This window comes from Mustela nigripes, chromosome 17, assembly GCF_022355385.1.
Source record: "Mustela nigripes isolate SB6536 chromosome 17, MUSNIG.SB6536, whole genome shotgun sequence".
Classification (NCBI taxonomy): Eukaryota; Metazoa; Chordata; class Mammalia; order Carnivora; family Mustelidae; genus Mustela; species Mustela nigripes.
The window spans coordinates 3237702-3263510 of NC_081573.1; the positions used below are offsets into that span (position 1 = coordinate 3237702).

Genomic DNA, 25809 nt, shown 5'->3' on the forward strand with positions numbered 1-25809 from the left:
AGAGATGTAAGCAGTGAGTGAGCAGTCACCTAACAAGGCGTGAGCCGCAGATCCAGCCCACAGCACCCTCAGAATTCCACCGGAAACGGAAGAGGAGCTAGTAACTTGCCTACTTCATGTTCAGTTATTAAGTGTATACAATGGTACTGAAAATGTGAAAACGGAATTTTATTATTTGCTTGTATTGTTCACAGAAGAACAGACATCTTTATCAGGCGTCTCTGGAAATACTTCTAAACCAGTATTTCGCCAGTACTCCTTACCTGCACTTGAGAGAAAGCATTTAGAAACAGAAAAAAAAAAAAAAAATCGGTTAAAATACCTACTCTTCGAGCTAAAAATACTCTTCCAAAATCACTGAATAGAGATTCTAGAAAACTGAAATTGCAACGATACTTGGTAACTAATGCTGTAAGCAAAATACAGGAGGCCATCCGGCAGCTCTCAAACGCGTTGGAATTTATAATTTATTTTAAGGGGTGTGAATTCCAATATCAAATTTAAAGAGAGAGAAATTAATTTACATGCATAGAGGCAGGAATTTTGGTTCTTTTAAAGGCCTCCGCTCCCGCAGCCCAAGGTCTGGCGCGAAGCCCCGGAAGCGCAGCCCAGCGACCACGGAGCACGAGTGACAGCCCCGTGAGAAAGAGCCCCGCGGGAAGTCAGTACAAAGCGGCACGTTCCCACAGAGCAGTCCTGCACTTCTCATTCCAGCTCCCACCACCCACACTGAGCACTCGGCTTTTCCTCAATCAAGTTAGGAGTTGTTACTGTCGGCTCGGTCGCCCCACGAGGAGCCCCGGGTCCCCGCGCTGCTCGGTCGCCCTCGCAGGAGGCGCGTCTCCACCACTCGCCAGAGTCTGCACGCGCACCGCACTCAACCTGTCGGACACCGCCGCTTCCGGCCAAAGTCGCCCACCCCGCTCTAACGTTGCACCCAACCGGGCGGCTAAACACACTGGCGGAATTCGGAGGAATCCCAGAGCAGGACCCGAAACCGCCGGGAGGGAGGGACAGACAGACGCGAAAACCGCGGGACTCCGCGCGCTCAGGCCCCGCCCCCGCCCCGCGGCGCACGCGCACGCGCGCTTTCCCGCAGACCCGGAAGCGGATCTCGCGGAGCCACGGGCGCGCTCGGTGAGTGGTTTTTCTGGTTCATGCCGCCGGCGCGCTCCTCAGGCCCCGCCTCCACACCCAGTTTCGGGGGTCGCCTGGTAAGGTTAAAATCCCTGAACCCCCTTCGTCCCTCTCGCTGGGAGCTCGTCCCTATCGCCTGTCGTGGCGTCGCCGTAAGACGTTCCGAGCCCTGTCGCTCGGTGCGGGACCCGGTAGTGTGCCCTCGGTTCCGTTATCGCTCTGAGGCGGGTACGGGCCCCAGCCTTGCCTCCTTCGGATCTTGTTAGACACCGATGGCCCTGCCGGTCGCTTTCCTTCTCAGAACCTTCCCCGGACTCCCCGCTCTGCCCCAACCCCCACCCGCGCCGGTACTGTGGTCCCTCGGGAAGTGGATGCAGGCTCTTACGCTCCGCTCCAGGGAGGGCGGAGAGGCAACCGAAGATGGCGGGGAGGAGGCAGGAATCTGCGGAGTTAGGGGCCACCAGAAAGTTTGGGGAGAAAGAGCGGCAGGGATTGAAACAGGTTGCGTCAGAGCGGGGTCGAAGTGTTGGAATAGCGAGGGAGGGAAGCCGAAGGATGCGCAAACAGAGAGGGAAATGCAGATGGACAAAAAGAGAGAAGAGAAACGAGGACAGAGACATACACAGAGAACAGAACACATAGTGGTCTCGGACAAAGCACGGGACCCAGACCCAGGTGAGTGTTGAATTCACTGGATGTGGGATATTGAGTTGTGAAGTACGGATTTGTGGCTCTGGAGTGAAAATTTGTTGAATTGTTTCAGTTAGGCAGAAGAGAATGAGAGTTGTGAAATCGGGTGTTGAAGGCATCTGCACTTTCTAATTGCATATAAGAGGATTCCATTTGCAGCCCCCGTTAATCTAGAGTGCAGAGGCCTAGCTCAGGCAGTTCCAGGCCATCCTCTTCCCTTCCAGGAAATGGGGGAAGACTTTCTGTAAGCACGTTGTGCTTTTCAAAATGGCCATTATTGACAAAGTTTCTCTTTCCCCCTTTTCCTGTGGCTCCTGGCATTCTTTTCTAAATTTGATGTATCTTCACATTTGTTTTAACTTTAATCTCAGAATCCACTGCTTATCTTTTTAGTTTCTAAGTTATTTTCCTTAATTTTTTGTTCAGATTTTGAGTTACATGATTTTCTACTTTACTGTGTAGTGTAATGTTGTTTGAAGTCTGGTAAATACCTTAAGCTGTTTCATTATGTATCCCTTAAGGATGTTGAGAATCTTTTAAAACTCAACATCTAATTTAGCTAGTTAGTTTCATATTCAGCAGTTCCCTTCCCGTAAGTGATTTCATGATTTCATTCCATTTAGTTTCCAACTAAATGGATGTGCCCCTCAAGTCCCCTTTGTCTTTTCTGTGCCGATGTTGGGAGTATGGGCTGGACGGATGTGGAACTTTATTCCAGCAGAGCCCATCTGTTTATGATGCAGAGGTTTGCTCAGAGCTCATCTCCACAGGTGACCCTTCTTCATGTTTTTCAGAACTAGTAACTATTTTTAATTTCAAATACTTTTATTATATTTTTTTCTGGAAAAGTGGAAGTAAATTAACTTGGGTTTGATTAAACCCATTAAAGAGAATCTGACCTGGTTCAGGAACATGAAAGGTCATCTGCAATTAGGACAAGTCCTTTCTACTTAAACCTGTCCGGGCTACCATTTCAGAATTTACTTACACCCAGGTCTGCTAACTGCTCCGTGGTTCAGACCTCTTAAGGGCAACGTGGTAAAAGTGTTCCCCCTCAGTGCACCGTCTGTGAAATGGAGATGATAGACCAGGAATTCTGAATTCTGAATCTGAGCTAATAAGATCCCTGAAATGATTTTCAGAACTGGGTGTGTGTGTGTGGGTCCCTGGAGGTTTCTGAGAGAGTGTGCCCAGTTATAGTTAAAGTTTAAAATGTGACCTAGTTCTCCAGAAATAATGAACACCACTAAGAAAGAGGCAGGAGCATAGTCCCAGAGACAGAGGCATGTGCCTCTCAGCTCCTACCCCTTTCTGTATCACAACTATCTTAAATTTGACTGTGTCATCTCTTGATATTAAACCCTCTTATAGCTTCCATCACTATCAGGACAAAAATCTAAACTCAGTATTGCTACCAGGGAGGAGCTCTGGAGCTGGGGTGGTCTTTAAGATTGGGAGTTGGTGCAGCTTGATGGAATGCACAGGCTTCTGTATCCTGCATCAACCACTCATTGGATGCAGCTGCCTAGGGAGGAGCCAAGAACTTGAATGAGGCAGTTCCTTTGGCCAAGTGCCAAGGGGACAAAGGACAGTGCAGTTGCAGTAGAATGTGTGGGTTTCAGCAGAAGGGGAGGACTTTCTGAAGACATACGTGAAATAAGGCACTTGTTGCCCTCCGTATGGGAGTTATCATCTCTGCCTCCCTCCTGTTGCAGTCAGCAGCAAAGGACTGTCCTTCCTCCACATGAAGGTTCTCCCAGTATGTATGTTACAGCAGAGGAAGGGGTTATTTTGACTCTGTGCATTAAACAACATACTTTTTGTCACACAGAATAACCTTATCTGAGAAAGAAGCCCAGAAGAGGGAAAAAAGGAGGAATGTCTCTTTCCCAGGTAAAAGTCATACATTTTTAGTTGTTTTTTCTCCTGCCTAAAATGTTTACTCTCACTTTGTCCCAGTTTTCTCTCATCTCCATGAAGATTCCATCTCACTGTGACCCCGTGATATGGAACTTGGGAAGAGGCTCCTTTTAGGTGGTCAGCCTGGGAAGGATTTTCTGTGCAGGCATGGACTGGAGAAAGAGAGTAGGCTCTGTGGTGTCAGTGAGGTTGGACATTAAAGATTCCTCAGAGACCCCTTCTGGATGCCCTTTTAGCTCGTAGAAATCAAGATTAAAGAGATTACATATGTAAGTGATGTATTAATGTGCACAAATACCTGAGAAACTCTGGAAAAGGAGACTGATGGGGGATATTTGCTTTTTCTAATTTTATAAATGTCATTGGACGTTAAACAAGAAAATCAGTGTATTTCTGACTCCAAAATGCTAATACTTTGAAAGAGAAAGGGAAGTTCAAAGGAGGAAATAAGGAACAGAGAGAGTGTCTTTTAAATTAACATAATTAATTTTAAAATGTAGAATCAACCCATTTGTCTAACAGTGAATGTTCTTTAAATTATTCATTGCACACCCATCTCATAAAGACCATGAGGTCTTTATGGAACACTCAAGGTCTTTGCAACTCTCACACAGCAGATCTTTTAGGAAAAAATATTTATGGTTTAGTGAAGACATAAGAGCAGAACCTTCTATCATTAGAGAGTCTGGGGCTAAATTTTTATTTTACTAATTTTTTTTTAAGATTTTTATTTATTTATTTGAAAGACAGAGATCACAAGTAGGCAGAGTCAGGGAGAGAGAGAAGAGGAAGCAGGCTCCCCGCTGAGCAGAGAGCCTGATGCGGGGCTTGATCCCAGGACCCTGAGATCATGACCCGAGCTGAAGGCAGAGGTTTTAACCCACTGAGCCACCCAGGCGCCCCCTTTCTTTACTAATTATTGTTAAATGTTGTTTTTTTTGTTTGTCTGTTTTTTTAAGATTTTTATTTATTTATTTATTTGACAGACGGAGATCACAAGTAGGCAGAGAGAGAGGAAGGGAAGCAGGCTCCCTGCTGAGCAGAGAGCCCGATTCGGGGCTCGATCCCAGGACCCTGGGTTCATGACCTGAGCCGAAGGCAGGGGCTTTAACCCACTGAGCCACCCAGGTGCCCCAGTAATGGAGTTTAGAAACTAAGAAGTAAACTATCTCCTTCCCATCATACCATCCATCATCACTGATTGTCTTCATTAGGAACCAGTATTCTCTTTATTTTTTTTTTAAGATTTTATTTATTTATTTGACAGAGATCACAAGTAGGCAGAGAGGCAGGCAGAGAGAGAGAGAGGAGGAAGCAGGCTCCCTGCTGAACAGAGAACCTGATGTGAGGCTTGATCCCAGGACCCTGGGATCATGACCTGAGCTGAAGGCAGAGGCTTTAACCCATTGAGCCACCCAGGCGCCCAGTATTCTCTTTAGTAACTATTATAAAAACCTTATAAAAATGCATTCATATACTATAATTTATATACTACAATGATTTGAGAACATATTCTTCAGTAAATGTTTAATTATAATATTTTATTTTGCAAATTTAAATATTTACATACCCTATGTCTGGAGTTGTTTTCATGTTAGTAAATAGATAACTGCTTTTTTAGAGCCTCATCAGACCATCCTCTAAATGAAGATACATCAATCCTTTATGATATCTTACTGTTACAATGAATGCCTGCTTCTGAGCAGGCTGACTTGACTACAGGTAATCTAAGGGTATCTCCTAATTGTATATCTTAAGTATGATTATCAGGTTAACCTGGTAATGATGGTGTTCCTGAGGAGGCCAGACATTCCACTTACTAAGTAAGGATTTTAAGTCAACTGTCTTAAACTAACTGAGCTAAAGGAAGCCATGGAAGAGAACTAAGAAGTAGGACAACAATGTTTCGACAAATAGAAAATATTAATAAAGAGACAGAAATTATGGTAAAGGGATAGAATACAAATTCTGGAGCTATAAAGTACAATCACCAAAACTGGAAATTCACTAGAGGGTTCAGTACCAGACTGACAAGAAGAATAAAGAATCGGTGAACTTGGGCGCCTGAGTGGCTCAGTTAAGCGTCTGCCAGGATCCTGAGATCAGGCCCCACATCAGGCTCCCCACTCTGTGGGAAGCCTGCTTCTCCCTCTCCCACTCCCCCTGCTTGTGTTTCCTCTCTCACTGTGTCTCTTCCTGTCAAATAAATAAAATCTTCAAAAAATAAAAATTTTAAAAAAGAACATAAAGGGAGACTGTATAGGAGCAGTTATCATATGCTATTAAAGCTAAGTTAATATCAACGAAATTCAAATATTCTATATGTAACTGCAATCCCCAGGGTAACCATTCAGAAAATAACTTAAAACTATGCAGGAAAATAACAAAAGCAATCAAAATGGTGTGCACATGGGGTGCTTGGGTGGCTCAGTCGTTAGGCATCTGCCCTTGGCTCAGGTCATCTCGGGGTCCTGGGATCGAGCCCTGCATCGGGCTCCCTGCTTGGTGGGAGGCCTGCTCCTCCTCCTCCTACTCCCCCTGTTTATGTTCCTTCTCTCACTGTCTCTCTCTTGTCTTTGTCAAATAAACAAAGTCTTTTTAAAAAAAAAAAGGTATGTATGCACAGACACAATGTAAATTGATTAAACTCTTCAATAAAAGACAAAGGAGTTAATTTTTAAAAAGTAATTTCACTCTAGGGGCACCTGCACTCAGTGGGATAAAGCCTCTGCCTTCAGCTCAGGTCATGATCCCAGAGTCGGGATCAAGCCCCACGTTGGGCTCTCTGCTCAGTGGGGAGCCTGCTTCCCTTCCCCTCTCTCTGCCTGCCTCTCTGCCTACGTGTGATCTCTCTCTGTCAAATAAATAAAATCTTTTGAAAAAATAATAATTTCACTCTGTATCTACAAAAGGCTCACTTTAGATACACAAATAGATGGAAAGTGAAAGGATAGAAAAGATACTCCATGCAAATAGTGATGAAAGCTAGCAATACAAATAGATCAAATAGACAAAGTTGTTTAATTGTTACCAGAGAAGTTGAAGAACATTACATTTTGAAGAAGGGTAAATCCATAAAGAAGATAAAATAACCGCGAACGATATGTACATAACAACAAAGCCTTTGCTTTTTTTTTTTTTTAAAGATTTTATTTATTTATCAGAGAGAGAGAGGGGGAGAGAGCGAGCACAGGCAGACAGAATGACAGGCAGAGGCAGAGGGAGAAGCAGGCTCCCCGCCGAGCAAGGAGCCTGATGTGGGACTCGATCCCAGCACGCTGGGATCATGACCTGAGCCGAAGGCAGCTGCTTAACCAACTGAGCCACCCAGGCGTCCCGCCTTTGCTTTTTTGAAGCAAAAATTGAGCAAAATAGTTGGAGACCTCAATACTCCCCTTGTAATAATGGCTAGAACAATCAAACATAGTATCAGTAAGGAAATAAAGGATTGACCAACTAGACTTAGAAGACGTCTACAGAACACTCCAACAAAAACAATGCACTAAAAAATTAGGAATAGAAGGGAACTTGCTCATTCTGAAAAAAAGGTATTACTAAATTCTAAAATTCCACAGCTAACATTATACTCATTGGTGAAAGGCTAAAAACTTATACCCTAATACCAAGAACAAATAAGGGTGCCCCATTTTGTCACCACACTTTAACATTGTACTGAAGTTCTACCCAGAGAAAAGAGAGGGGAAAAATGTGTCAGAATTGGAAAAGAATTCAACCTACTCTATTCACAGAATACATAATCTTACATTTAGAAATAAAGAATCCTCAAAGGAAGAGATAATAAATTCATTGAAGTTACAGAACACAATATCAACACTCACAATTCAGTTGTATTTGTGTATACTTGCAATCAGCAAATTGAAAGTAAGTAAACAGTACTATTTACAAGAGCATCAAAACAAATGGGAATAAGTTTAACCAAGGAAATGGAAGATTTAAGCACAACAAAAACTACAAAGATGTAGTTAAAAATTAAAACCTAGGGGCGCCTGGGTGGCTCCAGTGGTTAAAGCCTCTGCCTTCGGCTCAGGTCATGATCCCAGGGTCCTGGGATGGAGCCTCACATCGGGCTCTCTGCTGGGCAGGGAGCCTGCCTCCTCCTCCTCTCTCTCTCTCTCTCTGCCTGCCTCTCTGCCTACTTGTGATCTGTCTGTCAAATAAATAAAAATCTTAAAAAAAAAAAGATTTAAAACCTAAATAAATGTCAAGCTAGCCTGTGTTTGTGGATTGGAAGACATTAAAATGGCAGTGCTCCCCAAAGTTAGATAAAGAGTAATGCAATACCCAGCAAAATCTCAACAGCCTTTTTTAAAAGCACAAATCTGAAACCTGATTCTAAAACTCAGTCGATTTGGTAAGGACCCCAAATAACCAAAATTAACATGAGAAAGAAAAAAAGTTGGAAGACCTAGAATTCCCAACATCAAACCATACTACAAATCTTTTTTTTTAACAAGTCTTCTTTTTTTTTTTTTTTAAGTTTTTATTTATTTATTTGATAGAGAGTGAGATCACAAGTAGGCAGAGAGGTGGGAGGCCGGGGTTGCGGGGGGAGGAGCAGACTCCCTGCTAAGCAGAGAGCACGATGTGGGGCTCGATCCCAGGACCCTGAGATCATGACCTGAGCTAAAGGCAGAGGCTTAACCTACTGAGCCACCCAGGCGCCCCCATACTACAAATCTTGAGTAATCAAAAGTGTAACTCCAGCAGAGGCTAGAAATAATGGATCAAAGTGACAGAACTGAGCATCCGCAAATAAACCCATACATCTGTAGTCAATTCCTTTTTTACAGGGGTGCCAAAAACACTCAGTGGAAAAAGAATATTAAGTGGTGCTGGCACAGCTGGATATCCATGTGAGAAAGAATAAAGTGAAACTACCTTATACCATATAAATAATTTAGAATTAATCAAAGACTCTGTAAGAGCTAAAACTAAAACTTCTGGATGAAAACAGAGGTAAAGCTTCATGACCTTGGGGTTGGCAGTGGATCTAATACATGATACCAAAAACAAAAGAGAGAAAGATAAATTGGTCATCATCAAAATTAATGTTTGTGCATTAAAGGACATTATCACATATGTGAAACATAACCTACCAGATGAGAGGAAATAATTTGCAAATCATGTATCTCGTAAGGGTCTAGAACCTAGGATATACGAAGAACTTCTACAACTCAACAACCCAAATAAAAAGAATCCAATTTAAGAAATGGTCAGAGGACTTTAACAGACACTTCTCCATAGCAGATAAACAGCTGAAACAGGCCACTGAAGAGAGGTTCAGTGAAATCAGTCATTAGTGAAATCCAGTCAAAACCGCAATGAGATACCATTTCACACCCACTAGGATGAGTACAGTAACACAAAATGTTGGTAAAGATGTGGAGAAATTAGAATCATGACACATTCTGTTAAAATGTATAAGTTGCTGTTGGAAACAGCATGGCAGATCCTTGAAAAATTAAACCATGCGACCCAGGAATTCTGTTCCTAGGTATATAACCAAAAGAACCGAAAACAGGTATCCAGACACCTACTTGTACTTGAAAGTTCACAGCAACATTATTAACATTAGCCAAAGGTGATGATCAAAGGCCCATCAGTAGACAGTGAATACAGTCTAGTCCAATGATGGAATAGTATTCAGCTATAAAAAAGCGATGTACTGGTATGTACAACATCATGCACGATCCTGAACATTATTCCAAGTGAAAGGAGCCAGATGCAGAAAAGTCACACTTTATACCATTCCATTTACAAATACGAAAATCCCAAACTAGGTAAATCCATAGAGACAACGCATTAATGGTTGCCAGCAACTGGAGAAGAAAGGGCCAATAGGAAGCACCTGCTTAATGGGTAAAGGGTTTCCATTGGGAACAATAAAAATATTTTTTATCTCGACTGAGGTGATGTTTGTTCAACACTATGAATATACTAAATGCCACCAAATGGTACTTTAAAATGGCTAATTTTATGTTGTTTCATTTAAGAAAATCAGAGAACTATAACTTGCTTAGAATCCTCTTACACAGATCGGTCGGAATACTCAGCCCAGTCATGTCACCTTTACACATCTCTGCTGCTTTTACTTTGTGTCAGAATCAGAACACTCTGCCTGTCCGCTTGGTGAGATGTGTTTTCATTTCAGGGACACCTGACCTTCAGGGATGTGGCCATTGAATTCTCTCAGGAGGAGTGGGAGTGCCTGGACCCTGCCCAGAGGGCCTTGTACAGGGACGTGATGGTGGAGAACTACCGGAACCTAGTCTCCCTGGGTGAGGAAAGTTTCCCTCCAGAATTTGATAGTTCATTTTGTATGTCTTTGCATTTTTTCTTGAGAGGCCCTGACTTGACTGTATGAGTTTCAATCCCTGTTCTTAAGGGAGTGACGGAAGCGCTTTTGATAGAGAATGGAAAGGCTTCGTAATGTCAAGTGGACTCTACTGTCCCTTCTCTTCAGAAGTTTCGCGTTGGTGCTTCATTTGGCAATTGCAGAACATCAGTTGTCAGAAAACCTTATGGTGAATTTTTTAAAAATACCTGATTCTGTGGTCTTACCCTCGTACTTTTGACTCAATAGTTCTTGGAAGAGAGCTAGATACCTGCACACGTAAAATAACCCCGAAGCATTCAGGAGGAGGCAGTTCGTTGACTAGTTTTTTAAATACTTTCTACACCCACGTCTAATGAATACCCTCTGTTCTCCACTGAATGAAGAGCCAGGAATATGTTCTGGAAGAGCAAAGCATCTCAGGTTCTTTTTCTTTATAATTTGAAGTCTCTTGAGCTGAATATATCCATTTTGGATCAAGGGGAAGAGCCGTAGACTGTGGAAAGTGAAGAGCAAACGGGAAATGCAGACATGTGGGAATGTATTAGGATGGGAACACATGTAAGAGCTCAGATGGGTGGAGTAAGCTGCTCCGTTAAATACTGTCTGGGGAAAATCTATGGGAAAATAAAAGTTTCTTATGAACTTTCAAAGGAAATCCTCTGCACTCCCATTGTCATGACCTGTAACACTCTGCCCTGGCCCCTCTGACCATATTGGTGCCATTGTTTGAGAGGGACCAAGATGGCTGTCCCTGAGGAGTCTTTGCCCTTGATTTCTCTTGGTTCTCAATCCATACAGATCAGAGCTGAGGCCTCCGTAGTGCTGACCCTAAGGCCTACTCAGTTGCCATTAACATTTTTATATCCTTGGGAGAACATCTCAGCAAACAGAATGGCTGCCTTTCCTTTGTATCTGGGGCTCCATGAGACTTCATGGAGCTGTGTCAAGCCCTCTCTGCCTGTTCAGGCCCCTCACCCATTTCTTCAGTTCTCATTTTGTTCTCATTCATGTTTATAAAGAAGTGCTTCTTGAAGCCACCAGATAGAATGTCAGCATGTCCCAGGACACCGAGATGGAAGGTATCAGGAGATCCTGAGTGATCTGGGCCTCTAGTTGGTCCTAGCTTTTGTGCAGTTTAACAGTGCTTCCCGAGGGTGGTGACAGCGTAGATCAGACATAATACGATCATCTCCTTTGAGCCAGCAATAAGAGAGTCATCTCACCCTCCCTCTTGGCCCCTGCAAACATGGATCTCTTTACTGTCTTCATAGTTTTGCCTTTCCCAGAATGTCATAAAGTTGGAATCAAACGGGATATATAGCCTTTTCAGATTGTCGTGCATTTACGTTTCCTCCATGTCTTTTCCTGGCTTGACAGCTCCTTTCTTTTTAGGGCTGAATAGTATTTCCGTTGTCTGAATGGGCCACAGGTTATTTCTCCATTCGTCTACTGAGAGGCACCTTGGTGGCTTTCAGGTTTGGGCGATTACAGATAAAGCTGCTATGAACATTCATATGCAGGGGTTTTTGGTGTGTTGTTTGGCTTTTATAGCCCTTTTTGTTTTTTGTAGAACTTCATTCCTTTTTGTCGCCACGTAATATTCCATGCACGAATCCCACATCTTGTTTATCCATCCATGCGTTGCTGGCCATTTGCGTCGTTTCTGCCTTATGGCTGTTATGAGTAATGCTGCTGTAAACAGTTTTGCACAAGTTTTTATGGAGACATACAGTTCTCATTTCTCTTCAGCATATAGCTAAGAGTGGAACTGCTGGGCCATACAGTAGTTTTTAATCTTTTGGAGAGCCACCAGACTATTTTCCAAAGCAGCTGCCCCATTTTACATTCCCACCAGGGATGTATGAACATTCCAGGTACTCCACATCCTTACCAACACTTGTAATCTGTTTCCTTGATTATAGCCATCCTAGGGATGTGGAGTTGTATCTTACTCCGGTTTTGATTTGCATTTCCCTAATGACTAATGGTGTTAGACATCTTTTTGTGTGCTTATTGGGCGTCTTTCTATGGTTTTTGAAATGTCTGTTTAGATTCTTTGTCCATTTTAAAATTGGATTGTCTTTTTGTTGTTGAGTCTAAAGAGTTCTTTATATATTCTAGATGCAAGTACCTTATCAGATATATGATTGGCAAATATTTTCTCCCATTCTGGGGGTTCTCTTTTGACTTTGTTGAAGGCTGAGTTTTAAAGGCTAAAGGAGAGGATAATCTTTATTGAAGTTTTGTTTGTAAACTAGTGTTTACAATAACAATCTGAAAATGGATTTTCATGACTGGGAGGACTTGAGGTTATATGCTGAAAATTTCTCAAATCTTAACTTGCCAGGATAAAAGGCACTTAGGCACATTTGGGAGCGCTTTTGTTTCAACTTAGGTCATTTCCACTGTAGCCTATGAGAGCGGTGTTCACACAATATGCATGTGGGTCGCGACACCCACAGTGCTCCCCTTGCCCCCACCCCCCGCCACTGCTGCTCTTTACTGGTCACATTTTTCCTGTTTCAACATTCTCTTCCTGTTTACAAAAGTAAATTTCAATATATAAGATTATATTACCTATTCTGATCGAGACAGAAATGTTTCACTACTGACAATGTTGGTCTAGAGGACACAGAGTCTTCATTCTACAAGGAAGCCACCTCCCATTAACCCTCTGAGAAGATGATGGTGTCTTAGTTGATCCTTTTCCTAGTATTGTCTGTCTGATAAAGTACAGCTAAAATCTCTCTCTTTCCCAGGCCATCCTGGCTTTTTAGGGTCCCTGGCCCCTTTGCATTCATTAGGTGGAAGTCACGATGTGGATAATTCCAAAAAGTGAAAATCTAAAATTAGATGTAGTTTAAATACAGCATAGCTTACTGAGATTTCTAGTTAGCCTTTCTGTAGGAAAAACCTGTATCATTGCTTAAATGTTTACTGCATTCCTGGTATATGGAAAGCACCATATTGATTATCTATTTGTTTTTCGTTTAAAAATTCAAAAAAAAAAAAGTGCGGCAGCAGTTTGTTTTGCTTTGTTTTTGTATTTTTGTTTTTTTTTTTTTTTTAAAGAGAGTGAGCGAGCATGTGTGTACTGGTGAGAGTGGTGGTGGAGGGAGGGAAGGGAAGAGAATCTTAAGCAGACTCTACACCTGGCACAGAGCCTGACAGGGGGCTTGATCTCACGACCCTAAGGTCATGACCTAAATTGAAAACAAGAGTCAGACACAACATACCGAGCCACTCAGGCACCCCAGCAGCAGGTCTTTTTTTTTTTTTTTTTTTTAAAGATTTTATTTATTTATTTGACAGAGGGAGATCACAAGTAGGCATAGAGGCAGGCAGAGAGAGAGGAGGAAGCAGGCTTCCCACTGAGCAGAGAGCCCAATGTGGGGCTCGATCCCAGGACCCTGGGATCATGACCTGAGCCGGAGGCAGAGGCTTTAACCCACTGAGCCACCAGGCATCCAATTTTTAATTTTTGTTTTTAAGTGTTTGCTACACCCACCGTGGGGCTCAAACTCAACAATCCTAAGGTAAAGAGTCGCATGCTCTGCCAGCTAGCCAGCCAGGCGCTCATCTTTTTTCTTTTTTTCTCCTAAACCTTTTGATCCCCTTCACCCATTTCTGCTACTATCCTGTCACCCTCCTGCCTCTGGCCACTGTCAGTATACTCTGTATCTCAAAGGGTTGTTGTTGGTTAAGAGTTCACATATAAGACAGATCATAGAAGATATTGGTCTTTTTGGCTGACTTATTCCACTTAGCGTAATGTCCTCAAGGTCCATCCATGTTATCACAAGTGGCAAGATTCTCTTCTTTTTTTTAGACTGGATAACACTGTATTTACCCATTCACCCATCAGTGGACACTTAGATTATTTCCATATCACAGCTATTGTGAACAGCGCTGCAGCGAACATTGGAATGCATGTATCTTTTTGAATTCGTGTTTTGTTTTCTTCAGATAAATAAGAGGAATTGGTGGATCATACAGTAATTCTATTTTTCATTTTTTTAGGAACAACTGTACTGTTTTCCATACTGGCTACACCAATTTAGACTCCCACTAACAGTGCACAAATTCTCCATCCCCTCACCAACACTGGTTATTTCTTGTCTTTTTGATACCTGCCATTCTGAGGAGCTTAACGTGGTATCTCACTGTGGCTCTGATTTGCATTTCCCTGATGATGATTAATCTTGAGTGCTTCTCTTGGTCCTGTTGGCCATCTGGATGTATTTGTTGGAAAATATCTATTCAGATCTTTTGCTCATTTTAAAAATTGGGTTATTTGGGGGCTTTTTTGCTGTTATTTTGGGTTATTAGCCCCTAATAAGATACATGACTTGCTAATATTTTCTCCCATTCAGTAGGTTACCTTTTCATTTTGTTGATGGTTTCCTTGCCTGTGCAGAAATTTTCTGGTTTGATGCAAGTTCCACTTATTTTTGCTTTTGTTGATTTTTGTATCAAGAGTGAAAAAAAATTATTGCCCAGATTTGTGTCAAGGAGCTTATTACCAGGTGCCTGGGTGGCTCAGTGGGTTAAGCCGCTGCCTTCGGCTCAGGTCATGATCTCAGGGTCCTGGGATCGAGTCCCGCATCGGGCTCTCTGCTCAGCAGGGAGCCTGCTTCCCTCTCTCTCTCTCTCTCTGCTTGCCTCTCTCTCCGTCTACTTGTGATCTCTCTCTGTCAAATAAATAAAATCTTTAAAAAAAAAAAAAGGAGCTTATTACCCTCTATCTTTTCTTCCAGGAGTTTTATGGATTCAGGTGTTAGGTTCAAGTCTTTAATCTCTTTTGGTTTAGTTGTTGTGTATGGTATCAGATAGTGGCCCAGCTCCATTCTTTTGCATGTGGCGGTCCAGTTTTCCCAATACTGTTTATTGAAGAGACTGCCCTTTCCCTGTTGTATATTCACGTCTCCTTTGTCATAAATTAATTGACCACGTGTGGGGTTTATTTCTGGGTTCTTCTGTTGATCTCTGTGTCTGTTTTTATGCTAATACCATATTGTTTTCATTACCACAGCTTTGTAATGAAGGAGTGTGAAATCAGGGAACATGATGCCTCTAACTTTGTTCTTCTTTCTCAAGATGCATTCACTGTTTGGGATCTTTTGTGGTTCCATACAGATTGTAGGATTTTTCTATTTTGTGTCCCAGGTTTTTACGTGGACATAAATTTTCAACTTAGCTGTGTAAATACCAAGGAGTTTGACTGCTGGATCCTATTTAAGAGTATATTTAATTCTGTGAGAAATTACAGGCTGTCTTCCAGAGGGGATACCATTTTGCATTCCCTCCAGCAGTGACCTAGAGTTCCTGTTCCACATCCTCAGTGGTATATTAGGTGTTACAGTGTTCTGGATTTTGGCCATTCGTAACTGTGTAGTGGTATCTCAGTTTTTTGTTTTTTGTTTTTTAAGATTTTATTTATTTGACAGAGAGAGAGATCATAAGTAGGCAGAGAGCCAGGCAGAGGGAGGGGGGTACACAGGCTCCCTGCCAAGCAGAGAGCCTGATGCAGGGCTCGATCCCAGGACCTTGGAATCGTGACCTGAGCCAAAGGCAGAGGCTTTCACCCACTGAGCCACTCAGGCGCCCCATGTATCTCATTATTTTAACAAACATTTTCCTTAGTTAAATATATGACATTCTTTAAACTGAGAATTTTTTATATCTTGTGAACATACTTTTAAGTTACTGCTTTAGTCCCAGAAATACCATTCAATTGACTTACCTTAGCTTTTTGTATAAGATACATTATTTTTTCACTATATATACGTAGTTTTCTGAAAATAACTTTAAATTTTATTTTCATTACTTTTTTTTGCTACAAATTATTTATTCTAATATTCTTGTTTAGATTCATCATGTACATCCTTGTATATTAATAATATTTAAATATCTAATTTTACTTAAGGAAATGAAGTTTTTTTTACATTCCTTGGTTTCCTTATTACTCCTGCTTCTGATGTTTGTGTTTCCCAGAAAATTTCTTAAGCTCCTGAAATTACGTATTTCAGTTAACCCACCTGGTCCTTGTTGACACACATCCCATTGCTGTCCTATTTTCCTGTTAAATTGACTACTTACGTTGCTAACCACAACCGTGCACATAGACCTCTGTCATGGACCACAGTGACACTGCCAAAAATGGTTTCTCTGTTTAAATACTGCTGTTCACACTGTCCTTCTAAAGGACATATTACCACAGATGTGCAAGCACAAGCACTACTCCCACTTCTGGTACTCCTTGTGCTTCATTCTTGGTTTTCTGAACCCAAATCCTGGCCTTGGCTCAGACTTTTCATTGATCTAAACAACTGTACCGGTATCTCCTGGTATATTAATTATGAGGCCAGAGCACCTCAGTTTCCACAGGACCCACCCCTCCCCACACGGCATTACCTACGTAAGGAAAGAGCCCTATTCATACACAGCACAGCCTGCTCACTACAGCAGCGTGATCTGGTGCTTAATAATAATGTGTGGGAATATGATGAAAGAAAAAAGATACTTTAAGAAATCTGTATTACAGTTAAACAACTGATAAATCTAGCAGGTTAAGTAACCAGTTACACAAAATAATAGTCTCTGGAATTCTAAAGAATTCTTTCCCAAGAACTAAAAGAAAGAATTTACATTCCATAAGGAATACACAGTAGGAGAAATGAAAGATACATTGAGAATCACTGAATTACGAAATACTGGGTTCAGATAAACACACTTTTATAAAGATTAAGAATTAGGGAAGACAGAAATCTTTTATGATCTCATGTACAGTTACAGAATAGCCAGTATATAGATCAGCTCCCTAATCACGAAGTATCAAGTACCCAGGTATATCGCCAAAAAATATGTATAGTATATAATAGTATGTTTAGAAAATTTATCTTAAGATCAGAAAATATTAATATGGAAAAATTTATAAAAAGAATCTTAAAACCATTATATATTACAATAGTATTTGTATATTATGACAGTGCTTGAAGACTGTGCTTGAGAAACTTCCTTTGTTCATGATAAGTACTTTTTAATGTAATTATGTAATTCAGCATACAATAATTACCCTCCAACTCTCTTTGGTAGGAAGCCTTTCTGCTGGATTTGCAATCAAGAAATTATCACCAAAAGAGGACATTAATAAAGGAGAATCATACCACTTAGTGATATTGGAGGGAAATGAAAGCCAAGGCATCAAGGATTTTGATCTCAAGGAAGTCTGGGAAAATATGCATGAGTTTGAGAGTCAGTGGAGATACGATGCAAGAAATTACAAAGAAGTGCCTTTGACACATAACAAAAATCTCTCTCATAGAAAAGATCAACAGCTTAATAAATCCTCAATTACTTTTCCTCCAAAGCAGAGTACTTCTGTAGGAAATCATACATACCAATATCTCATGCATGGTGAGCCATTTGTAAGGCATTTGTTAAAACTGGAAAATAACATAAGTGTTGCTGGAAACTGGTACACAGACTGTTTGGAAAACAGAACTGGGTTATGTTTACACACACACCTGGCTGAACTGCAGAGATTTCAGACTGAGGAAAAAATCTATGAACGTAATCAAGTTGAGAAATCTTTCAACAATGGTTCCTCTGTTCCACCACTTCAAAGAACTCCTTCTAGTATCAAAAACATTTGGAATAAATATAGGAAGATTTTAAAATATCCTTTGTTACCTGCACAATACAGAAGAGCATACACTAGGGGAAAATCTTACAAATGTAATGACTGTGGGAAGGCTTTTAGCAAAAGCTCAAACCTCATGAGTCATGAGAGAATTCACTCAGGACAGAGACCTTACAAATGTAATGAATGTGGCAAAGCCTTTACAGAGCGCTCACATCTTACTCAACATAAGAAAATCCATACTGGAGAGAAACCTTACAAATGTAAGGAGTGTGGCAAAGCCTTTAACCAATGTTCAAACCTCACTAGGCATCAGAGAATCCATACAGGAGAGAAACCATATAAATGTGACATATGTGGCAAGGTCTGTAGTCAAAATTCAAACCTTGCAAATCATCAGAGAATGCATACTGGAGAGAAACCTTACAAATGTAATGAGTGTGGTAAGGCTTTTATCCAACGGTCACACCTTTGGAGTCATGAGAGAATTCATACTGGTGAGAAACCTTACAAATGTAATGAATGCAGCAAAGCCTTTGCTGAACGTTCAAGCCTTACTCAACATAAGAAAATCCATACTGGAGAGAAACCTTACAAATGTAAGGAGTGTGGCAAAGCTTTTAAGCAGTGCTCACACCTCATTAGACATCAGAATACACATCCTGGAGAGAAACCACACAAATGTGATGTTTGTGGCAAAGCTTTTATCCAAAGTTCTAGCCTTCTAGAACATCAGAGAATTCATACAGGAGAAAAACCTTATAAATGTAGTAAATGTGATAAGGCTTTTATCAGACGGTCACACCTATGGGGCCATGAGAGAACTCATACTGGAGAGAAACCTTACACATGTATTGAGTGTGGTAAAGCCTTTGCTGAGCGTTCAAATCTTACTCAACATAGAAAAATCCATACTGGAGAGAAACCTTACAAATGTAATGTGTGTGACAAAGCTTTTACCCAATTTGCAAACCTTACCAGGCATCAGAAAATACACACTGGCGAGAAACCACACAAATGTGATGTGTGTGACAAGGCTTTTATCCAAAGTTCAAGCCTTATGGAACATCAGAGAATTCATACAGGAGAAAAACCTTATAAATGTAACAAATGTGATAAGGCTTTTATTAAACGTTCTCATCTTTGGGGTCATGAGAGAACTCATACTGGAGAGAAACCTTATAAATGTAATGAGTGTGGCAAAGCCTTCACAGAGCGTTCACATCTTACTCAGCATAAGAAAATCCATACCGGAGAGAAACCTTATAAATGTAGTGAGTGTGGCAAAGCTTTTACCCAGTTTGCAAAACTTACTAGGCATCAGAAAATACATAGTGAAAAGAAACATTATAAATCTAGTATGTGTGGCAGTGGTTTTATTCAAAACTCAAGCTTTGGGGATCATCAAAGAACTCACAATAGAAGGAAACCTTACAAATAAAATGATTAAGCAAGTGTTCAAGCCTTATTCAACATCAGAGATTCCATATCATGGAGAGGAACCATATGAAACTAATGTATGTGGCAAAACTTTTAACCAGGGGCTTACACCTCACTTGACATCATAATATAAATCTCTAAAAGAAAGCACACAGATGTATGGCAAGGCTTATCCAAAGTTTCTACCTTGTGGAATATAACTGTTATAGACAGAAACCTTACAAATATAATGAGTGTGATCAGCTTTATAAAAAATGTACAGCTTTGGGGGGGGGCACATAAAATAAGTGGGATTAAGAGGGACAAATTTCCAGTGATTAAAAAAAAAAAGTACAACGTTGTGGTTATGAAAGAATTCATATGAGATGGAAACCATACAAATGTGTCAAGGTCTTTACCTCAGGAAATACCAAAAAATTCATACTGGACAGAAACATTACAAATGTAATTAAAGTGATCATTTGTTTAGCCAGTTCTCTCAATGGACTAAAATAAGAAAATTCATACTACAGGGGAAGTAGGCATACTTTGAGGATTAACCAATCTTAGATGTTAAATTCCACAGAAAATTTAAATTATTTAAAACCTAATGAGATGATAGGTATCAACAGAACAAGGGTATCTGTGGAAACAGCTACTAATTATCTTCAGCTTATAATTTTAAAAAATATTTTAAGTATTCTCAACACCCAATGTGGAATTTAAACTCATGACCCCAAGATCAAGAGTCATGTCTTCTTATAAGGACTGAGCTAGCCAGAAGCCCCTATACTTTTTTTACTCAATTACTTGAGGTTTCTCGAGGCTGCATTATTACTGGTGACACGACCTGCAGTTTGGAATCCACTGATGTTATACTTTAATTACATGCATTTCATGGGCTACCATAATGGTCACAAGGAATCGGTAGGGTGAAAGGACCCAGGTCATAGGTGGGGTTTACTCATACCTATGTAACCTGGAAAAACTAGGACACTAATTTTAAGATACAGTACAGTGTAGGTTTGAGGGCTTAGTGGGGGCAGGGAATAGTATAAAACTGTTACCTGAATTGACATGTTTTCTGTGACTACAGCCTCTTTAGATTTGTTGGTATGATTGAGGGCCTTTGTTGATGGTTACAGGAAAGGATGATCATGAAACAGAGTAGGCCAGAACATTAAGAGAAAGATTTTCATGTGAGTAGAAGGACAAGTTATTGGGGATGGCATATGTGGTAGAAAAAATGGAGGGGGAATGATGATTTCTCCCTCTTATGAAAGGTAGTAATTGTTGTATATCATAGATTAGTGAAAACTAGTCTTATTTTTGGAAACTGAAGAGAAAGTTGTAGAGGACATTTTAATCAAAAGAACCAGAATAGTATGCTTGTGAAGGATTCAAATTTGGCCACTGAAAATTGCAGTCTGATACCATTTTATTTAGGATATTATAAATTCTCATATCTAAAAAGGAAACTATAGAAACATTTTTTTGTAACATGAATGAATCATGTGCATTAGCCCAAGTGCACCCCATCTCATTGAAGCATTTCATAATGAACACTGTTAATACATCCTTGGGCTCCCTAGGTTGGATGTCATCCATAATAATTTTTCTCCATGTTGGGTTTGCACAACTTACATTCTTGGAAATATATATTCATAATTTGAATTTGAAAGTTACACAATTTCAAACTCTCACCCTCTAAAACCTGCCTCCCTGTTCATAAACATACACTGTATGATTATAGTTTACATGCCTGCCTTTTGTGCTGAAATGAGACCCATGGGTTGCATGTTTACATGAAATGAAAATAGAAAAATAGTAAGCATATGAAAAGTATTAGGAAGTAAAAGAAAATTTCAGAAATAAAGATAAAGATAATCTCTTGTGCTGGAATGCTCAGGAAGTTGAAAAGATCAGTGTTCACTGAGTTTCTCTCAAAAGCAAACATTGACACAGTGGGAGTCTTGATAACTAGCAATCTCATATATATACCCTCTAAAACATTTTTTGCTAGTTTGTACTTGTGCTTACTCCACTGGATCTGGATGTCATGAATGAGGACTCCATATAATAGTGTTAGGAGAATGTTTATTACATATGATGCTTTCTGGGGGAGAGCAGGGTAGACCTTCTCAGGTTCTAAAAATGGCTAGAGAACGCAGGGAATGGTGACTGGTTTGTTAGGATGGATACTATGTGGGGCTGGGGCGATGGCACTCATGGTGTGAACTTTCAGTTAATGCCAAGGGAAGGGGCACTCAGGCTTTATTACTAGCTTGTCCTGCCCGGGTGGGCAGAATAGTAAGAGGTTATATAGTGAGGCTTAACAGGTATCATTCTTCAGACATCAAAAATGGAGTCAGACTCTAATATAAAACTGAATGTTTATTCCTGACTTGGTAGGGAAAGACCACAATCTGCCTCATGCTAACACACTACCTTCCTTTTCCTGGTGCACATACAGATCCTACCGCACAATATGATTGTTGAAAATGGTGAAATACTGTTTGGGTAAATTACCTAAGGTATTTTTACACTTAGGATGTCACAATTATATTTCTATTAAGTTATAGTCTAATAGTAAAATACATGTGGAAGTGATAGAATATGTCCCAACTACAAGACTTTAATGAGTCCTTTCATTTCTCTACCAAGATACTAGAATCAGAATATCTGTATTGAGACTTGGCAAATTATTTTAGTTTTAGGTCCAGATAAAATTAACAGAGGCTAATAATTTTTGAACCTCATTTGGAACACCTACCAAGCCTGTCATGGGTTGCACAGAACATACTTCAGGATAAAGAACAAAGTATGCTGATAAAATCTCTCTTCCCATTGACTACCTTGTCACTTAATAAGGGGTATTTTTAATTTGATCTGCAGAATGTTTTCTCTAATATCTTTTTCTTTTACCTTCTGTTGTTTAGGTGTGAATATGAAATTTGAAAAACCCCTAATATCATTATTAAAATTGCATTATTAAAATTTCTAGCTAATTGGAAAAACTTCGTGGGATTATCATTTCCATGTAAGCAAGACAAAACCTAATAAAAAGGGCTTTGCTCTTCACCGTTCACCCTTAGTCCTACGGTGGCCATCCTGCTGGATGGTGAAAGGGCTGCCAACAGAGGTAGAGTAGGGAGATAACTGCCCAGGGTACCCGTCCCATCCAACATTACAGATCTGGGCTTCCTGTTACTTGGGAATGATAAACCATCTACTTGTTTCAGCCACTGTTTTCCAGGAGGTCTGTCACTCACAAAAAATGTCCTACCTGACAAATAAGATTAATATTTTGTATTGAGTGGAATGGCGCATTTGAGACGGGTTCTTGAATTTAAAATTTTGTACCTAAGAAAAGCTTTATTAAAACATCCCTCCAGGGGCGCCTGGATGGCTCATTCGGTTAAGCGTCCGGCTTTTGATTTCAGCTCAGGTCATGATCTCTGGGTCATGATATTGAGTCCCACATTGGGCTCCATACTCACCAGGGAGTCTGCTCAAGATTCTTCGTCTCTCTACCCTTCTCCTCACCAAGTAAATCTTAAAAAAAAAAAAAAAAAAATCCCTTAAAAAAAAATGAGAGCTAAACAGCTAAACAGCACACATTGCCTAAAATTCACAACATGAACAAAATACAGCGTGAGACTTTATAACAAAATGTCCCGAACACTGAGAAAGTTACAGGAATAAGGAATTTGGTCCCACAAACAATTACATGTTTACTTGACTATTTGAACTATTAATCTCTCAGCTAATGCATCACAGTAACTTTCTACTTCGCACTGATAAAATGCATTCTAATCACTGACATTAGCAGGAAACAAAATTCCCTGCCCTCAAGTAGTTTATATTCTATAACAGTAAGTCTATAAGGATCAAATATTATAAAGCCTAGTATCCAAAGTATGTTCACGTACAGTAACAGACTTACAGGATTCCCTAATTTATTTTTTTAGGATTCCCTAATTTAAACAGTGTTTTCTGGCAATGCCCATATGATGAAGTGGCATTTGAGCAGAATCACTGAAAGTGTCTCACCCAGTTACAAATGAGGAAGGGCAAGTGGGTGGAGGAAATGGAGAAGGTGGTTAGCATGGCGACATGTTTACTGTCGTTGGCATGCAGCCTGGTGAAATGTGATACTAAGTGTCTACTGGAGACATTTAAAAATTGGGAATTCCTATAGTTACAATTTTTAAAACTTTAACAAAATTGCCCAGAGTACTTAAGATGGTATGTAATAGAGCCAAAGCCATGATGATCTGTTTGGAGAATACACAGACCTATTTCTTTATGGCAGCCTTACCAAGGGATGGGGTGGGGTAATGAATTAAGGGAAAGATAGTAAATATTATTTGTTAAAACTACCTGAGAGGTTTGATCCCAGTTAAGATACACACTTAAAGGGGCGCCTCAGTGGGTTAAGCTGCTGCCTTCGGCTCAGGTCATGATCTCAGGGTCCTGGGATCGAGTCCTGCATCGAGCTCTCTGCTCAGCAGGGAGCCTGCTTCCCTCTCTCTCTCTCTGCCTGCCTCTCCATCTACTTGTGATTTCCCTCTGTCAAATAAATAAATAAAATTAAAAAAAAAAAAGATACACACACACACACACACACACACAAAAGATACACACTTTTCCTGTTGTCTACACCCTGTAGCCAGCCAGGGGGATACTGCTACTTCCACTTCTGAATGTGTATCAAGTAAATGTGGGGGGTCTTTTACACCTCAGTTATATCTTCAATGTCCATATCATACTTTTTTTTAACCATATAATAAAATATTGTACTTTCAGATCAAATAGTAACAAAATGCATATTTCATATGTTTTCCTCATGAGTATAAGACCTACTCACTCCCACTTATTCCTAGTTTTACGCTTCTAATTGAGACCAGTTGTGTCACCAGTGCCTAATATTTGACTACAAAACTGACTTTTCAGTACGTTTCGTATCCCAAATTTTATGCTAATTCAGATGTTCTGAGAATGTGATTCTGTATGCAAGTTTGGCAAACTTTTAATGTAAGGAACAGACAGTAAATATTTTATACTTTGTAGGCCACACTGTTTCTGTCACAGCTATTCCAGTATGTCCTTATTGGATCAAAAGTACCTAAATATGGGGGAGGAGTCAAGATGGTGGAGAAGTAGCAGGCTGAGACTACTTCAGCTAGCAAGAGATCAGCTAGATAGCTTATCTAAAGATTGCAAACACCTGCAAATCCATCAGCAGATTGAAAAGAAGAACAGCAATTCTAGAAAGAGAAAAACAACCACCTTCTGAAAGGTAGGACTGGCGGAGAAGTGAATCCAAAGCGACAGGAAGATAGACCCCGGGGGGTGGGGGAGCGGCTCCCAGCAAGCGGCAGAACAATGGAGCACAAAATCAGGACTTTTAAAAGTCTGTTCCGCTGGGGGACATCGCTCCAGAGGCTAAACCGGGGCGAAGCCCATGCGGGGTCCACGCGGGGTCAGCGTGGCCTCAGGTCCCACAGGGTCACAAAAGGATCGGGGGTGTCTGAGTGTCGCAGAGCTTGCGGGTATTGGAATGGGAAAGCCGGCTACAGAGACAGAGCCAACAGTAAGCTCACAGCTCGGGATTACCTTGAACCGGTCGCAGGCTTGGTGAGCTCGGAGCGCGTACTGAGGTCAGGCAGACGGGAGTTACTGGGCGCTGTTCTCTGAGGGTACACTGAGGAGTGGGGCCCTGGGCTCTCCTCTGGGCCAGAGACCAGGAGGCCGCCATTTGTATTCCTGTCCTCCAGAACTCTACGGAAAGCGCTCAGGGAACAAAAGCTCCTGAAAGCAAAGCCAAGCAGATTACTCAGCAGGGCCCCTGGTAAGGGCAGTGCAATTCCGCCTGGGGCAAAGACACTTGAGAATCACTACAACAGGCCACACCCCACAAGATCAACAAGAAATCCATCCAAGACCAAGTTCACCTACCAAGGAGTGCAGTTTCAATACCAAGGAGAGCTACAGAATTCCAGAGGAGGAGAAAGCAAAGCACGGAACTCATGGCTTTCTCCCTGTGATTTTTTAGTCTTGCAGTTAATTTAATATTTTTATTTTTCATTTTTTTTCTCTTCTTCTGCTAAAATTTTTTTTAACTTTTACCCTTTTCTTTTTTAACGTTTTTTAACTAGTTTATCTAATAATATATATTTTTTCTCTTTTATACTTTTCTTTATTCATTTTCTTTTTTTAATTTTTTTTTCCTTTTTCGTTCTTTCTTTTTGAACCTCTTTTAATACCCTTTCTCCCTCCTCACTATTTGGGATCTCTTCTGATTTGGTTAAAGCATATTTTCCTGGGGTTGTTGCCACCATTTTAGTATTTTACTTGCTCCTTCATATACTCTTAGCTGGACAAAATGACAAGGCAGAAAAATTCACCACAAAAAAAAAGAACAAGAGGCAGTACCAAAGGCTACAGACCTAATCAATACAGACATTGGTAATATGTCAGATCTAGAGTTCAGAATGACAATTCTCAAGGTTCTAGCCGGGCTCAAAAAAGGCATGGAAGATATTAGAGAAACCCTCTCCAGGGAGAACTAAAATCTAACCAAGTTGAAATTAAAAAAGCTATTAATGAGGTGCAATCAAAAATGGAGGCTCTCACTGCC

The 25809-nt window shown here is 40.7% G+C and overlaps 2 protein-coding genes across 2 annotated transcripts in view; both read left to right on the top strand.

Annotated features, from left to right (window-relative positions):
* The window catches only part of LOC132005468 (zinc finger protein 11-like), a 331984-nt gene extending 312697 nt beyond the window's left edge, over nucleotides 1-19287 (top strand). The window contains 1 exon segment of the mRNA XM_059382639.1: nucleotides 17826-19287. Coding sequence (XP_059238622.1) covers nucleotides 17826-19188 — 1363 coding nt within the window. The 3' untranslated portion in view covers nucleotides 19189-19287.
* On the top strand, nucleotides 1105-17300 carry LOC132005495 (zinc finger protein 766-like). Its single transcript, XM_059382684.1, has 4 exons — nucleotides 1105-1214; nucleotides 3659-3720; nucleotides 9920-10046; nucleotides 17205-17300. Exons 2-4 carry the CDS (start codon nucleotides 3706-3708, stop codon nucleotides 17276-17278), a joined length of 216 nt encoding a protein of 71 aa, XP_059238667.1. The 5' UTR covers nucleotides 1105-1214; nucleotides 3659-3705; the 3' UTR covers nucleotides 17279-17300.
* Nucleotides 19288-25809: the final 6522 nt, after the last annotated feature.

Bases quoted from the DNA above. Each gene is read 5' to 3' on its own strand.
- LOC132005495 (XM_059382684.1), top strand. The intron at 10,047-17,204 runs GTGAGGAAAGTT...TTTGGTAGGAAG, and splicing joins CCGGAACCTAGTCTCCCTGG to CCTTTCTGCTGGATTTGCAA.